The sequence below is a fragment of the Aspergillus chevalieri genome, chromosome 6 (genome assembly GCF_016861735.1).
Source record: "Aspergillus chevalieri M1 DNA, chromosome 6, nearly complete sequence".
Classification (NCBI taxonomy): Eukaryota; Fungi; Ascomycota; class Eurotiomycetes; order Eurotiales; family Aspergillaceae; genus Aspergillus; species Aspergillus chevalieri.
The window spans coordinates 1,101,509-1,117,557 of record NC_057367.1 but is presented as its reverse complement, the minus strand read 5'-3'; the positions used below and the strand labels follow the sequence as shown (position 1 = coordinate 1,117,557).

General features: G+C 48.6%; 6 protein-coding genes across 6 annotated transcripts; 3 read left to right on the top strand and 3 right to left on the bottom strand.

Moving 5' to 3' along the window:
• Positions 1-944: 944 nt before the first annotated feature.
• SRP1 (karyopherin alpha) lies at positions 945-2,936 on the bottom strand (the record flags this gene model as incomplete). Its single annotated transcript, XM_043281563.1, has 3 exons — positions 945-1,856; positions 1,934-2,443; positions 2,700-2,936. The coding sequence occupies 3 exons, from the start codon at positions 2,934-2,936 to the stop codon at positions 945-947; spliced, it is 1,659 nt and encodes a 552-aa protein (XP_043139030.1).
• Positions 2,937-3,556: 620 nt separating this feature from the next.
• Positions 3,557-5,583, top strand: ACHE_60393A (telomere-binding alpha subunit central domain protein; the record flags this gene model as incomplete). The annotated part of the gene is made up of 4 exons (XM_043281562.1): positions 3,557-3,817; positions 3,874-4,777; positions 4,849-5,239; positions 5,295-5,583. 4 exons carry the CDS (start codon positions 3,557-3,559, stop codon positions 5,581-5,583), a joined length of 1,845 nt encoding a protein of 614 aa, XP_043139029.1.
• A 404-nt stretch (positions 5,584-5,987) lies between these two features.
• On the bottom strand, positions 5,988-7,671 carry ACHE_60392S (CCCH zinc finger protein; the record flags this gene model as incomplete). Its single annotated transcript, XM_043281561.1, has 4 exons — positions 5,988-6,820; positions 6,976-7,312; positions 7,388-7,531; positions 7,597-7,671. 4 exons carry the CDS (start codon positions 7,669-7,671, stop codon positions 5,988-5,990), a joined length of 1,389 nt encoding a protein of 462 aa, XP_043139028.1.
• A 426-nt stretch (positions 7,672-8,097) lies between these two features.
• ACHE_60391A (putative translocon-associated protein, alpha subunit) lies at positions 8,098-9,027 on the top strand (the record flags this gene model as incomplete). Its single annotated transcript, XM_043281560.1, has 3 exons — positions 8,098-8,169; positions 8,242-8,675; positions 8,736-9,027. The coding sequence occupies 3 exons, from the start codon at positions 8,098-8,100 to the stop codon at positions 9,025-9,027; spliced, it is 798 nt and encodes a 265-aa protein (XP_043139027.1).
• A 340-nt stretch (positions 9,028-9,367) lies between these two features.
• Positions 9,368-10,297, bottom strand: HNT3 (DNA 5'-adenosine monophosphate hydrolase; the record flags this gene model as incomplete). The annotated part of the gene is made up of 2 exons (XM_043281559.1): positions 9,368-10,122; positions 10,201-10,297. The coding sequence occupies 2 exons, from the start codon at positions 10,295-10,297 to the stop codon at positions 9,368-9,370; spliced, it is 852 nt and encodes a 283-aa protein (XP_043139026.1).
• A 284-nt stretch (positions 10,298-10,581) lies between these two features.
• ACHE_60389A (RNA helicase) lies at positions 10,582-14,765 on the top strand (the record flags this gene model as incomplete). Its single annotated transcript, XM_043281558.1, has 3 exons — positions 10,582-10,818; positions 10,892-14,432; positions 14,485-14,765. 3 exons carry the CDS (start codon positions 10,582-10,584, stop codon positions 14,763-14,765), a joined length of 4,059 nt encoding a protein of 1,352 aa, XP_043139025.1.
• Between the last annotated feature and the right edge of the window lie 1,284 nt (positions 14,766-16,049).

Below are 16,049 nucleotides of genomic sequence, written 5' to 3'. Positions count from 1 at the left end.
GGGTGGTCTTTCTATCAAAACATTTCCTTCCCCAACTGGACTGTAAGTTTCCCTTGCTCGGTGTCACATACGGATTTCTTGCTAACGGTTTCTTCTAAGCTGTCCTTGATGACTTATGTTTCTACTTTTTCTTCCACTCGTCGCTCTTCAATGGTACATTTAGTTTATTTATTTTCTGTTTCTTTCTTAATCGCTCTTGATTGTTCACGGGTGTTGGTATGTATGTGTATGGGTATTGTAGGCTGATTCCCTGTATATATCCACGGAGTTCCTTAAATTTGCTGATTACTTGCTTATTACACTCTTTTTCATCGTTACCTACGTATACATTTATGGGAAGATATGGATAGTAGAAGCAATAATCGTGGAGCACTTCGACTTTTATTTATTTGCTTCATAGACGCCGAACCAAGCAACTTCCAGGGACTGAGTCCCTTGACGAGCAAAAGGCAGAGGACAACAGACGCCAGGGCTTGTGAAAGCAGACTACCGCAACGACCAGTAAGCAGAGGGGTAAGGAAAACTAACAATTACGCCAGTGTATGAGGAATGACGCTACGGGGCAGATGGCGTGGTGAGGAGAATGGGGAGATACATGATGGGCATGATACACGAATCTATCATCATAAGGAAAAAGATCTCATGGCATAATGGGGACGAAGAAGGAAGCAATTATAAATTGGTCTCAAAACTCAGGGCAGGGAATCAGGGGCTTTGACCACGAAAAAGAATAACGTATCAAAAGATGCCGAGACTGAATGTGCGAATCCATCTGTGTTATCGGTCAAATATCCACGAGGTGGAGTCGGGTGCCAGGAACTCCACGAATCCGGAGATTGAGAAGCTTTCTCAAGTGGCGGGGATATAGTGAGCATACTGAAAGCAGCAAGTCAACGGCAAGAGTTGAACGTTGTTGAAATTAAATTGTGATTGAAATCCCAATTTTACATATCCATCGAATCACCGCCGTTGGCAAAGTTGAATCCACCAGGCTGTTGCTGAGCAGTTCCAAGGGTGAAACCTGCTTGTGTCTGCTGAGGAGCAATTTCATCAATGTCACCACCAGCTTCTTCCTCATCAGAGAAGTACTTCTCGATGATGTTGTATGCCTTCATGTAGATCTCCTCGTTTGCGTTGTTCTGGCAATCGTGAATCTTCTCCATACCGCCTGCCTCTTCAATGAACAGGGCGTAGCGGTTGACACGGGCGTCGCCAGTCTGGGCAGTTTCCTTGTCCATCTCACCAACCTTGAGAATGTTCTCCAGGCCGTCGAGAGCAACCTGGATGATCTTGTTGTCAGGGCAGGCAAGGAGGTCGCAGAGGGGCTTGATACATCCTTGAGAGACAAGGTAGCGGATCTGGTCGGGTTTTTGCAGACCACCGGAGGTGGCGTTGGAGATAGCCCAGCAGGCCTCCTTGCGGGTCTTGAAGTCACCGTTGGCAAGCAAGTTGATCAATGGGGGGATAATGCCAGCGTCAATGACAGCCTGGATCTGGCTGGAGTTACCAGCGGTCACGTTGGAAATGGTCCAGCAAGCTTCCTTGCGGATACCGTCCTTTGTCGAGCTCAAGAGAGAGAGAAGGGCAGGGAGAGAACCGCAGTTGATGATCACCTGAGTCTGGACATCGTCACCGGTCACAATGTTACCAACAGAACGGAGGGCGGGAGTCTGGACGGAGGTAGAGGCGTGCATGAGGAGTTCCACCAAGCGACGAGGAATGCCAGCTTCGATAACGGCCTGGATCTTGTCGTTGGCGCCATCAGACAGATAGGAAATAGCCCAGCATGCGTCGATCAACACTTCATCATCAAGCATGTAAATGAGTTTAGCGAGGACGGGGAGGGCAGGGGCAATCTGTGCAGGCATTTCACGTTAGCGATAGATCCTCTTTTATATGCAAGAAGATTTTCATAAGGTGTAGCTATACGCACAGTGTTCCAATCGGGCTGCGGTGTCTTTCCACGGCAGAAGTTGCTCAGAGTCCATGTTGCGTTGCGAAGCATGCTCAGCTTGCGGCCGTCGCTGATGAGGGTCAACAAAGGACGGAGGGCGCCGGCACCAAGAACGAAGTCACGGCATTGAGGGCTGTCTCCAGCAATGTTACCCAATGCCCAAACTGCTTGCTCCCTAACATCGGGTTCAGGGCTGCTCAGAAGCTCGACGAAGATAGGCACAGCACCAGCTTCGATAACAACCTGGGTCTGCTGGGCAGATCCGGAGGCAATGTTGGTCAAAGCCCAAGCAGCCTCGAACTGAACCAAAGTATGCGCGGACCGGAGGAATTCCACGAAACGGCTCACGACGCCTGTTTCGATAACACGCTCGATGGGAGGGTTGCGCTCCTTGGAGAGCAGCTTCCTGAACTTGGTTGTGCAGGCAATCTGTGACTCAATCTGGTTGGAGAAAACACCCTTGACCATCTCCGGAAGTTCCACATTGAGCTACAAAACATATTATTAGCCAATCTATCCTTGTAAACAAACATGTTTGCCTGACACGACGGATCTCCCGGATGATCGCGTGCCTTCATGACGCGAACAAAACTGGGATATGCAGGGAAAAAAAGCAAGAGGGCGGTGAAAAAGTTCGTTGTTGGGGTGAGTGATAAACAACTCGCAAAGACCCTTGGGAGAGAAGGGTAATAGGACAGAGGGAAGACAATAATATCACAAATATAGAAGAAGATAGCACACATACCTCACTCTCGATGGCACTGGCTTCATCATCGCTCTCAGTGGCGGCCACGCCGCCTCCAACACCAATTCCACCATCCCGGGTCTGAATACCTCTCCTCTTGGACAGGTTCTCCTCTCTCTTTTGCTTCCGAATCTCGACTTGCTGTTCCTCACGACGACGACGGAGTTCTTCGGGCCGGAACTGGTTTCTGGCCTTGAACTGGGTGCGACGATGCTCGGGGATGTAACGCTCCGCCATGGTTGCTTAGGACAGAGGGGTGGGAAACAAAGCCTTTAAGTGATGTAGAACGAAGGGAGTGGCAGGAAAGGTAAAGGAATAAACAACAGGTCAACCCAGCCAGTAAAAGGAAGGCCAACAGAAAAGTATGCGATGACAGGGGAAGAAACCGCGAAGTTCTCGCTCTGTCTGGGCTGAAGCGAGCTCAAAGGAGGGGAAAAAATCATGTGGGATTTCCGCCGGTCACGGGATATATCCCCGCTGATTGGCTGCTTGCGGTAGACGCCACACCCGCCCAAGCGATTGGCGCCAGGCGCGTTTTGGTCGATCGTATATGGTAGGTCCGGACAACGACGGCAACAACAATAACGTTAAGGAGAGTATTAATCTCGAAATTCTTCTGCTGCTGTATTGCTGGACTTGCTGGATATCCTGGAATGTATCTCGGCCAGTGATTATTTGCTCAGATTGACCCTGGTTTGGGAAGCTACACGTGATATTCCTGTTCGCGGGCTGTTTTGGATCTCGGGTGATTACTACGATTTGCCAATATTTATTCGGGAAGAGGACGTATTATGCTCTTTTAGATGTGCCCCTGGCCGTTTGCATCATAGTCATCTCGTCTCTTCCGAATGTGAGCAATGGTACCACCAGGCTACGTGGATATTACCACGGCCCTATACTCCAGAGGCTCCGTGAACGTGATTGGGGTTGTTGTCGATGTCTTTGGCGATGTCTTCAAGACAGGTGGTTCATCCGTGTGTATCACATTTACCCTAAAAGACATAAACCTGGACAACGGGCATTCTTGGGACGGACTGAAAATCAAGTATTTCAATGATGATCGAGCATCATTACCTCCGATCAAGGAGCGCGACGTTGTGCTCTTACAAGGTCTCCGAGTAAGCTGGTGCTCATAATCCTTTTATTATTATACGTGCTGACTCTTTACTCGTAGGTACGGACATTCAACGGGAAGACAATCGCAGTTGCTTCCCAGCATGAGACAGTTCCGTGGGCCATTTACCGGCAAGAGTCGGACGCAAGAACCACCGCGTCACCAATCTCCGGTCCAAAGCCTTTTGAGCCATCTAATTTGGAAAAGAAATATGCACTAGCGCTGCTGAAACGCGCCTCTTCGGTTGATGCCACTGGCCATCTGCGTGCTGTGGAGGCTTATAGGAGCTCTCAAGTGGTTCAAGCTTCTGTGTCCAATCCGAAACCTGGCGGGAAGCAGTTTGCTCTTATCAAGGACATCGTGGCGCGCACATATGTGATCCTCGTTTGCGAAGTTCTCAGCATTAGCGACAATGACAGTGAAAAGGTTATCATCGATGTCACTGATTATACTCCTAATGATGGTTTGTCGGATGGAGGGGCAGATGATGGCGACGGCCGTGAAGGAGACAGCTTTAATTACTTGACACGCCCGAAGAGGAAGCGTAACGGGCCTTTAGGACGTATGACGCTTCGGATAACGCTTTGGGACCCGCATGCTGCCTTCGCTCGCGTAAACATCCGACCAAATCACTTCGTTTACTTAAATAATGTGCACGTTAAGCGGGGTCGTATCTATGATAATTTGGAAGCCAGTATGCATACTGATCGTCATTACCCGGACAAAATCTGTATCACGAAAGTGAGCCCTTCAAGCGACGAACGAGCGCGTGCATTACTAGATCGCAGGAAGGAGTATTGGGCAAAATACTACAGCAAAGAAGATGTCCAGGAAGAAAATTCAGAGAAGTCCGCGGGCTCTAAAAAGGCCAAGCAGAACAAAGGACAGAAAAAGCAGGAAAAGAAAAAGGAGGAAGGCCAGAAGCCGCTTGAGATTAGCAGGAAGATCCGCTTGAATGAACATAGTGAGCCCTTGAGAACCCCTTTCAGCTCTAATAACCCTGAAGGAAAAGAGCTAATAAAGCGCGTATTTCAGTCAAAGCCATGAATGTTTCTGTCAAATGCAAACGACTGGAGGATATTTTGACAAACAAATCCCACGAATATAAAACCCCCGAGGGCATCGAATACCGTCTTCCATTCCAAAACATTTGCTACCGATCAGATATCCGCGTGGTCGACTTTTTCCCGCCCAACCTGGAAGACTTTGCCGTGCCCGAAGAACCCGATAACGGTAAATTAGTTGCATCTGATGGTGAAGAACTTGATATTTCCAGTGATTCAAGAAGTTTCATTAGGTGGGAATGGCGATTTTGTCTTCTCGTCGAGAATTCCACCCCTCCGGGCCCAGGTGTCCCTAATGAGAGGATACGCCTTTATGTCTCCGGACCAGATGCCGAGTGTCTACTGGGTCTAGATCCCGTCGAGTGAGTATTCACCACTAGTCATATATACAGGCATTACTAATCTCTTCTGCTTCAGTCTACGAAGGAAGAAGTCATCATTGCGTGAACTACGAGAAAGGCTTTTCATCCTATGGGGCGATCTCGAAGAACGTAAATCACAAGCCGCCGCTGAAGGTAAAACTGACCCCCAGAGCTGGGGTCCTGTGTCCTCCGTTCCATTTACGTGCTGTATCAAAGAGTACGGTGTGAGATGCTCGCATGGCGATGGTGAAGATGCAGATCACTCTCAGCTTGGTTGTAAGTTTGAGGGCTGTTTCGGTTGGGAGAGGAGATTTGGAATGTTTCAGACAACAATCCATTCATAGGCATTCGTTTGTCGTTGTTTTTTGTCGTATATATACGCGCGTCCTCGTTGTTTCCTACGATGTGCTGCATGCCTTAATTCTTACGGCCAGCGGATTTCAGGAACTGTCTGTTATGGTTTATGCTATTTTCGAGATACCATGTATACTTTGTTTTCTTTGAATCGATCCACAATTGCGACAACTTCGAGAACAATACTATGTATATTGTATCGTCAGGGAGCATTGTAGTTATTGTGCGTGAATGTCAGTGGCTCATGGGCAAGCTGCCAAGCCACAGTATATGAATATGGACACGAACATTTGATATATGCAAGCATTCGAGCATGATATAAGCGGCGCGGGCTGAGAAGACACGACGTCACGGATGAAACCATTCCCTGACCGTGGTCATTGCACAGACATTGTTAAACCTTGGTCAGTTTGACGATAGTTGTATCAATTCCATGAGTTTCCGGTTCGAATCGACAGCTCGAGCCCCAATAACAGTCCTTTTTGCCAGGTTCGCTCTGCGGACAGCGGTGCCCGTACATACACTCTGCATCGTCACATTCCAGTCCGAAGCGACATGGAGTCATGCGAGCAATAGCGGACAATATGAAATAATCATTCTTGCTCAGCTTGCGCGTGTGATCATGATGGCAATTCTCGTTGGGGCATTCGCCTTGCAGGTAGTAAAAGTTACAGAGTTTCAGTTTCTTAAGACGATTCAGGTCTTCTCGTGGAATGCTCTTGAAATCAAGCCGATCGACGCGTTGACCATATCTATTTCGTTCCACTGTCTTTGGACGCAATGAATTGGACGCCTTTGGACGCACAACCTGGAACTCGTCTGTGGTAGGCGTACTTGCGGAAGTCGTAGATACTGTAGGCAAAATGATAGGTGTGTTATTGCTGGCCAGGGTTGTATTGGTGGATGTTCTTGAAAGGGGAACCGCGTGTTGAATTGGCGATGGCGTGAACAGGGGACGAGGCTTTGCGGTTACAGCTGCCTTGTAAGGTGCCAAAGCAGAGGTAATCTTTGCAGTTCGGAAGATATCTGGGAAATTAGCAACCCGATAGGAAGGCTTTAATGATTCCAGATCCTTATCGAATGTGATTCCTTCAATCAATGACACTCGTCCGATAAGATCCCGGTCTGCTAGTATATCTTCCAATTTCTCAGAATATCCGACTTCGGGTGAGCATCCGAGCAAGATCTGGTGGCAGTGGCAGTTGTAAATATACAAGTCGAGCATCTCTGGGAGAAGCCAGCAAGTTAGCCCATGGACTGAAGTGGCGAATGAAGAGAACCGCCATGTCGCGGACATTGCCATCTCGAATCAAAGGATCTTCCAGCAATGAGGGCCATTCCAATGTTATAGAAAGAGAGAAGTCAACTTCCAGACCGCATACCTCTTATCTTGTCGTACGGTTTCCCTTTTCCAATATCCACCAGGTCTAACAGTGGCATAGATCCATTGAAGCCGCGAACAAAATCGTCGAGAACGGACTGCTCATTTATAATCTGCCCACGCGTACAGATGTCGCTTAATCCCTTCACATTCGCATATATCTTGGTCATTATTTTCGGAGCGGAGATACCGGGGAAATTGTCGTCGACATAAGTTTGTAAGGCGGATGAAAGTTGCGACGCTGCATTTCGTCCGCCCTGCCCTCCTTGTTGTAGAAATTCGTCCTTGAATATCATACCGTCTCCGTCGAGGAGCACGACTACAAAAGGTTCACGATCCTAGATGGGAATAACAGGTACGATTAGTTACTGGTTTTCGCCGGGAAGAGGGAGACGGAGAGATAGCAAGCACACCATAATCGTTTTGACCCTCGATAGCTTATCCATCAACTCGATTTCGTGAATCTGAATGTCTCGATTAAAGCGCATTTCCCGCTCATGGTCGAGTTTTTCTCTTGAGAAGGCATCTTCGAGGTCCGTCACGCGTTGCAAAAGTTCCTAAACAGAGAGTTGGAATTAAGCAAAGCTGACAGCTGAAACTGAAGCCAAGACAGGATAGTTACCTCGATAAGATTATTCTTTCTCTGTTCTATGGACACTATCTTCTGATAGCGTTCGAAATAAGCCGAAACTTCCATGGTTGTAAGGCTGGATTTCCGGGGTAGACTAGCTCGCGGAGACGAATGGCAATCGTAGTTCAAATATGGGAGGCAAGAGGGGTATCAGAAATGAGGAAAGATCAGGAAGTATGGACGTAAGATGAATAATATATTTGTCCAGATATGTACAGGGCGCCAGCGTGAATGCGCTTTCTCGGCGCTTGCTTTTTATATCGGGTTCTTTCGTTCCCCGATTTTCTTCCTGTCCCGTTTTGGAAACACCCACGCAGTGCTCGGAGTCAGCTGACTAAGACATCTAAACGCCTACGTGGAGAAAAAGGTCCAAGATTCCCCTTCATTAATAGCTCCGATTCTAATTCTCTCTCTTCTTCCCATTGGGTTCTCTTCCTCCTTCCTGTCCTTTTCCTTTTTGTCCCTCGTCCTTTGCTTCGGTTCTGTTTCGCAATGGCTCGCTTCGGTTTCGTCTCGTTGGCTCTGCTCTCTCTCCAGGCCTTGATCGGCACCAGCTTCGCGGCAGTATGCTCACACCCCCCGGTCTTGTCTCATTTAAATGCCAATTGTTTCGCTAACGTGACTTCCACTAATTAGGAGGCTGCCGAGAATGCCGGAGAGGAAGTGGAAGCGCCAAAGCTGGCTGTCTCGGCGCAGGCGTCCTTCCCTGATGCTGAGATCTTCGGCGTTAAGCTCGTCAATGGCCACCCAACTCGGGCGCTTATTTCCGTCACCAATGAGGAATCCTCTCCCGTGACGCTGAACTTCATCGGTGGTAGTTTGTCGACTCCAGGCGAGGAGCAGAGCGCCATCATCCGCAACTTGACCACCACGCGATACGGCGTCGAGATTCCTGCTGGCCAGAAGGAGGAATTGAGCTACAGCTTCGTGAACGAAATGCACCCGCAGGACTTGAGATTGACCTTGGCTTCCATCGTTTCTGATGCTGAGGGACGTTTCTTCACCATCAACGCGTACAATGGAACTGTCAGCGTTGTTGAGCCTGAAACCAGCATCTTCGACCCCCACATGTGAGTATCAAAGTGTCACTGAGGGCTATTATAAGAAGCAAGACTAACTTTAATGAACAGCCTCTTCCTCTACTTCGTCCTCCTTACCTGTTTCGCTGGTGTCGTCTACTTCTTCTACACCGTTTGGATCGCGCCGTACTTCCCGCAGAAGCGCAAGTCCGGAAAGACCGACTTCTCCAAGAAGTCGTCTGGTGCATCCAAGAAGGAAGAGACATCTCCCGTTGAAACCGCCGGTAGTCCCGTTTCCTCTGCCACCACTTACAACGCCGATTGGATTCCGGCTCACCACATTAACCGCCCCGAGGCCCGGAAGGTGAAGGGTACCGCGCGTTCTGTCAAGAACCGTGTCTAAAGCGCATTGAAGGAAAAATATAGTGTCGCAAGAGGATGAGGATACTCCTGGTCATGGCTCCGTTTGGTTCTGAAAAGGACCTTGGTACATGGTCTTGACCGGGAGACTCGGGGTTGGCTAGCTGGTCTTGGGCAATTGATCGCTGAGAATGTGATCGGCCAGACAAGGTCACTGGCATGTTATATTCGAAATGTGTATATTTACGATTACTTGAGGGTTTCCTTTTTGGTGCCCAGTAATAGATTATCTTTGCGGGTCACTGACTAGCTAAGACCAATCAAGAATAACGCTTCCCATGTATTCATTCTTTGAGTGAGCTAAAAGTCTCCCAACGGTTAGTTCATTGTCGTTTCCATTCGTTGAATTCTTTCTCCAAATGCCCCTTCAATTCAGCAAACTTGTTGCCAAAGTTCCTTCCACAGCGCCAGCAAATATAGTCCGATTGTAGGTAACCTAGTTTCCTAAAATGCCTCCTTGGATCGTTTTTCGGCAGAGGAAAATCAGCAATATCAACGAAAAACGGCGTAGAGAAGCTATTATAATGCTTCTTACTCTTCATCCGCTCGCTATACCGATCCACGGACATAACATGGATATGCAAATGGTTCATCGACGGACCCGAATGTATACCGCACATAATCTCCTTCTCCCAATCCCTTCCCGATGGCAACTCGTCCGGCGGAGGATCTGCGTCAAGCGCATCATATCTCCTCTTCTCCTGCGCAGACTCCTTCCCGTACATCCTCCTTAGCTCAGTCGCGGCTAGAGCACGGATTTTCTTCACCTCCATCCGGACTTTTTCTAGGAATTCGGGATTGTCAAAGGCATCGAACGGGTGGAGACGGGTTTTGGAGAGATCGCGCGGGAGAAGGAGAAGATGGAGCGTCGATTTGGGGTATCGATCATGGATCGCCACAAAGTTCTCATTATGGTATATGACGACGTTCGAGGAGAAGGATTCAGGGTCTTTGATATATGCGCCTAGTGCATCTCGTGGGCCTCCGGGGGCTCGTTTCTCGCTCTGCATGTAATCGTACCATGTGTGTGGGGTCTTGGACTTCTGTTGCTTATTCTTAGGGGAGAGGAGTTCTGTGACTTTAGAATAGAGTGTCAGTAAGTAACTGCATACTGCATGTAGAGTAGTTCATAATCAATCTCACTAGCAGTCCGTACAAGCATCTCTTTTCTCTGCTTTTTGGGGTCGCGACATGGTGACGTCCGCAGTCCGCGCGCTCTTTCCCATTTCAGGACCAGGTGATTTGGACATCATGAATAGTGTATTGATCAAGAGTATTTCTGTAGCAACAATTGATTTGAAGGAGTGTCGAAATTCCAAGCTCTTGCTTAAAACTAGGCTTCTATCGCCTTGCTTATGCGGAGAGCACTATGACTCCCCGCAGTCGGCCGCCCAAAAGAGGCATAGCGCGGACGGCCATTTTTATCGGCTACAGTCGTCACTTTTTACCTTGGCCAGCACTTGTATAGTCCACTCCACGGGCGTCATTTTGAATATACTCACAATTATATAAATCAATTCTTTGGATATATTGCATAATGCCCCCCAAGAAGAAGGGAGACGCCCGTGGAGGGCCCAAGCCCGGGACGAAGCAAGCAAAAGCCACGGCCGAACGAACGGCGGAAAGCACGAAGGCGCAACCTCCAGCACAAGAGCAGAAGAAACCGTCAGTGAAGGAGGTCATTGGAGGTGCATCATGGACCGGAAAATTGCCAGTCAATATGTTGTCGGAGCATTGTCAGAAGCAGAAATGGGAGAAACCGGAGTATACCATGGTATTATTGCAATTGATATACTCGCACCTACTACATAATAGCATTCACTGATTGTGCCATTGTTTTACTGCAGTATAAAAACCGGGATGGATTATTCTCATCGTCCGTTATCCTGAAGAAAGTCGATCCCAAGACTCGAGAAACAATCACCCTTCCTCCAATGGAGCTCCCTCGATCTCATAAGCCTCTCGCGGCCCAACCGACGGCGCTCGAAGCTCGTCATTTTGCTGCTACCTATGCGCTGTATCGAGTTTGCAATATGCGGAATCTGCAAATGATGATGCCTCCCAACTATAGAAAGTTATGGAAAGAGGACTTCTCGGATCTCAGAATTGCGGATATAAAAGAAGGGAAATCTTGGATGTACGAAGCAGATCCCTTCTTGGCTAAGCAAGAGAGAGAGAGCGCAGCAGCCGATATGGAAAAGGAGCGAAAGGATCGCGTGACTGCACAGACGAAAGAGAAAGGAGGCACAGTGCAATTGGGATTCGGGCCGTCCAGTGGACAAGCTCAGAGCAAGAAATTCTGGTCAAACGCGCCAAAGGTCGATATGGGAGCTAAAGTACGGCGCGAGATTGAGACGCTGCTGCGACAACATACTATCTGGAATCCTTATAACGTGCAAATACCCGAGAACGAGCGGAAAACCATTGTTGAGGATTTTGCGCAGTTGGGCTTCCGGCGTAGCCACGTTGAAGAGGCAGCTGCGGCATGTAAAGACCGCGAAGAAGTACTTGAATGGCTTCTAATCTATGTTCCAGAAGATGATCTTCCTCAATGGTGTCTACCAGAGGGCTATTCCGCCGGTGTAAGCTTGGCCAGTGATGACCTTGCTCGGGAGGGTAAAATCAAACGACTCGCATCCGCTGGATATCCAGCTGATCTTTGCTCATATACGTTGGATAGCAAGAAGGGAGACGAGCTTGCGACAGCAGAATGCTTGCAAAACACATTGGTGCACGGAACAAGTCGTCCCTCAGAACCTGCGTCCGAGGATGAGGATTCCTGGGCAGAAGAACAAGATACCTTGGAGGCCATCTTTGGCGAGCGCCACGTTCGGTCTTCGCCTCAGGTTTGTGACATCAAAAGTGAAACTCCAGGCTTGGAGGGATCGGTATCTTTTCGGTTTCAGAGACCTTCTGGCCATTATCCCTCTGTACCCCCGATCATATCTATTTTGGCAAAGGGCATTCCTTCGTATATACGACTCAGTGCGATTCGTCAAGCAATTAAATATGCCGAAGAGGTGTTCGTCGGCGAACCAATGATATTCAATATCATGGACTGGCTGGAAACGCAATTACCAGAGATAATAGAGAACCCAGGGAAGCTACGGGACATATCGACAGTCACAGCATCTCCATCCACTGCCGAGAGAACCTCGGAGCTTCCACTCCGACAGTCCAGAAAGTCACGCAAAGGAGTCGACTGGCAACCGGGCACGCCGCAGAGCATCTTGATCAGAGAAGCGTGGGAATCCAAGAGATCAACCAAGGCCCAACTTGAGATGCTTCAAAAGAGACAAACACTCCCTGCCTGGAATACACAGGATGCCATTATACACGCTGTGAACACCCACCGGGTGACAATCATCTCTGGTGAGACAGGTAGCGGTAAAAGTACTCAGTCTGTTCAGTTCTTGCTGGACGACATGATCAAGCGTGACCTGGGTGCTGCGGTTAACATCATCTGTACGCAACCTCGAAGGATTTCGGCTCTTGGTCTTGCGGATCGAGTAAGCGATGAGCGATGCGGTACTGTGGGTGACGAAGTTGGTTACGTGATCCGAGGAGAATCCAAGATGAAACCCGGGGCGACCAAAATCACCTTTGTCACCACTGGTGTTTTGCTTCGCCGTATACAAACTGGCAGCGGGCCAGACGGCAACGTCGCAAGCTCTCTCGCGGACATCACGCATGTCGTGGTCGATGAGGTCCACGAGCGGAGTCTCGATACTGATTTCCTTTTGGCATTGCTAAGAGATGTTCTTCGATACCGCAAGGATATCAAGGTTATCTTGATGAGTGCAACTCTGGATGCGGATATCTTCATTAACTACTTTGGTGGACACCAAAATGTTGGATTGGTGAATATTCCCGGGCGAACGTTCCCAGTCGAAGACTACTACATGGACGATGTCGTCCGTGATACCGGATTCTCGACAGAACTGACTGAGCGCGACTTCGACGAGGATTCAGCCGTTGGTATAACAAATGACAACTCGCTAGGCAAGGTTCTTCGTAAGGTTGGCATGGGTATCAACTATGAATTGATTTCTGCCACCGTTCAATACATTGATAGACAACTTGGAGATAACCCTGGAGGAATCCTGATTTTCCTTCCGGGTACACTTGAAATCGACAGGTGTTTAGCCGCTGTGGGCAGACTTCCCGGCGTCCATCCGCTACCATTGCATGCCTCTCTCCTTCCAGCAGAGCAGCGGCGTGTCTTCCTCACTCCGCCCAAGGGAAAACGCAAGGTCATTGCAGCTACCAACGTCGCGGAGACATCCATCACCATTGAGGATATCGTAGCGGTCATCGACACCGGCCGCGTGAAGGAGACAAGCTTCGATCCCAAGGACAACATGGTCAGGCTTCAGGAGGTGTGGGCATCGCAGGCCGCTTGCAAGCAACGACGAGGACGTGCTGGTCGTGTTAGGGCTGGTACTTGCTACAAGCTTTACACACGCAAGGCTGAGGCCAACATGGCGCAACGGCCGGAACCTGAAATTCGCCGAGTGCCATTAGAACAGCTGTGTCTCTCAGTCAAGGCAATGAAGGGCATCGACGACGTTGCCAACTTCCTGGCAAACACGATTACACCACCAGAAAGCATTGCCGTCGAGGGGGCATTGGGCTTCTTGCATCGCGTGGGTGCTTTGGATCATGACCGTTTGACGGCCCTCGGACGTTATCTGTCGTTGATCCCTGCCGATCTGCGATGCGCAAAGCTGATGGTTTATGGTTCCATCTTTGGCTGCATAGACGCCTGCGTTACTATTGCCTCTATCCTGACCGTGAAAAGTCCCTTTGTCTCGCCGCGGGAGAAACGCGAAGAAGCTAATGCCGCCAGAGCAAGCTTCTCACGGGGAGATGGGGATCTTTTGACAGACTTCGCGGCTTACCAACAATGGTCTGAGCGCGTGAAGACCAATGGCTACTGGCAAACTCAATCCTGGTGCTCAGTGAACTTCCTCTCCCATCAGACCTTGCGCGACATCTCGTCCAACAGAGCCCAATTCTTCACGTCACTAAAGGACTCCGGGATTCTCCCCGTCAATTATTCTGAAAATAGTAGCAACGAGACTTCATCCCGGTTGAACCGCAACTCTAAGAATGCGAATCTCCTCCGCGCGCTCATCGCGGGCTCCTTCCACCCTCAAGTCGCCCAGATCTCATTCCCAGACAAAAAATTCGCCAGCTCCGTCACAGGTACCGTCGAACTCGACCCGGACGCGAGGACAATCAAATACTTCAATCAGGAGAATGGTCGCGTCTTCATCCACCCAAGCTCCATCCTCTTCTCGGCACAAGGCTACACCGGCGCAGCTGCATATATCAGTTACTTCACGAAGATGGCCACAAGCAAGGTGTTTATCCGTGACCTAACTCGTAAGTGAACCTTATTTAGTTTGAAATAAATTACTCTAACCGTATTCTCCAGCGTTTAATGTCTACTCTCTCCTGCTCTTCTGCGGTTCTATCACCCTCGACACCACAGGACGTGGTCTGATTGTCGACGGCTGGCTTCGCTTACGCGGCTGGGCTAGAATCGGAGTCCTCGTTTCCCGTCTACGTATGGTGTTGGATGACATGTTGGCGGCGAGAATCGATAATCCCAACAGTGGTAGTACTAGCACTACTACTACTTCATCTGATCGTCCGGATGAAAAGGTGATTGAGATAGTGAAGCGGTTGGCTGAGTTTAACGGGCTGGATCAGTGATTAAACCATGGCAAATTGTTTGAAGGAGTTGCAAGCTCCGGCAATGTATCACAAGTATAGAAACACTTGCAAAAAATGATTTCTTTGGAATCCATAGAGGTGAAAGAATAGCCTGGTTGCTATTAGGATGGCTTATTTATATTTTTTAGTTTTTGGTTTAGCGTGCCTATTGGTCATGGGACTCTGAATCCTTCCTAGGGATGTGTTGCCTTAGAGACATTGCATACACACTATTTTACATATTAGCTCACAAGCTCCTATCATCGGGCCTACAACAAACAACCTTAAAGGAGAGAAAAGCGGGATAATAATAGAGACAGCAGTAGACAACCATGGGGAAATGGCAATCATCCATTGAGCGTCGAAAAAAAATTGAGAAGCTTAAGCAATTTACTCCCCCGATCCAGACCCGCGGTAATAATGCCTTCTCTACGTTCGTCCTGGATAAACCATTGACAACTATCCAGATAAACTGCTCCAGACATACGCCAGAATGTTAGCTGGGCTACATAACATAGGTCGAGATCAGAGACGCTGGTTTTCAGAAGTGTTCAACGAGTTCTGTACCCAGTCAGAGTCAACAAAATGTGAGTTCGCAAAACCAGGACAAGAAAGCACCAAGGAGAAAAAGAATTAAGTAATCTTTAGTCAAGAAAGTCGAGGACAACGGCCAGCCATATAATGCGACTGGTCGACTTGGCCATACCTGTATCACTTATGTGGAGGCTTTAGCCAAGGCCACCAGAGAGGACGAGGCGAAGCAGGAATAACAATGTATATTTATTAACATGTTGTACATGCTTAGATCCATATTATCACAAGGGAGAATAAAAAAGGCCTTGAATGGACCATTAGAGGACTGACTTCTATTTACAGCGTTGCGATTCATGAAGATAATAGTTGAGTAAACGACCGGAGCCCTAATTCATCGAGCCGACACGTGACTACAGGGCCAGCCAGAAGGGAACGAGAATAATAAATAACTATTATCTTTATTGATTTTCATACCATGCATCATTCCTTCAAGTAATAACTCATAAGCAACAATAGAAATAATCCGTCCAAAAGGGGGAAATGAATACGGGGGAAAATAGCCGATATTAAGGGAGTGCGATATGTTTCGAGACAAGTTGAACATGGTAGGAACAAGTGGACAAAAGACAGAGGACGGGGAAAGGATGAGGGATGCGAGTAAGATAACACAGGTAATTGATTCATACAAAAATGTTTTTCGATCATAATCTTCGAAAAGCCGGATCGACGAGCGTGTAGTAGTACTTCGTG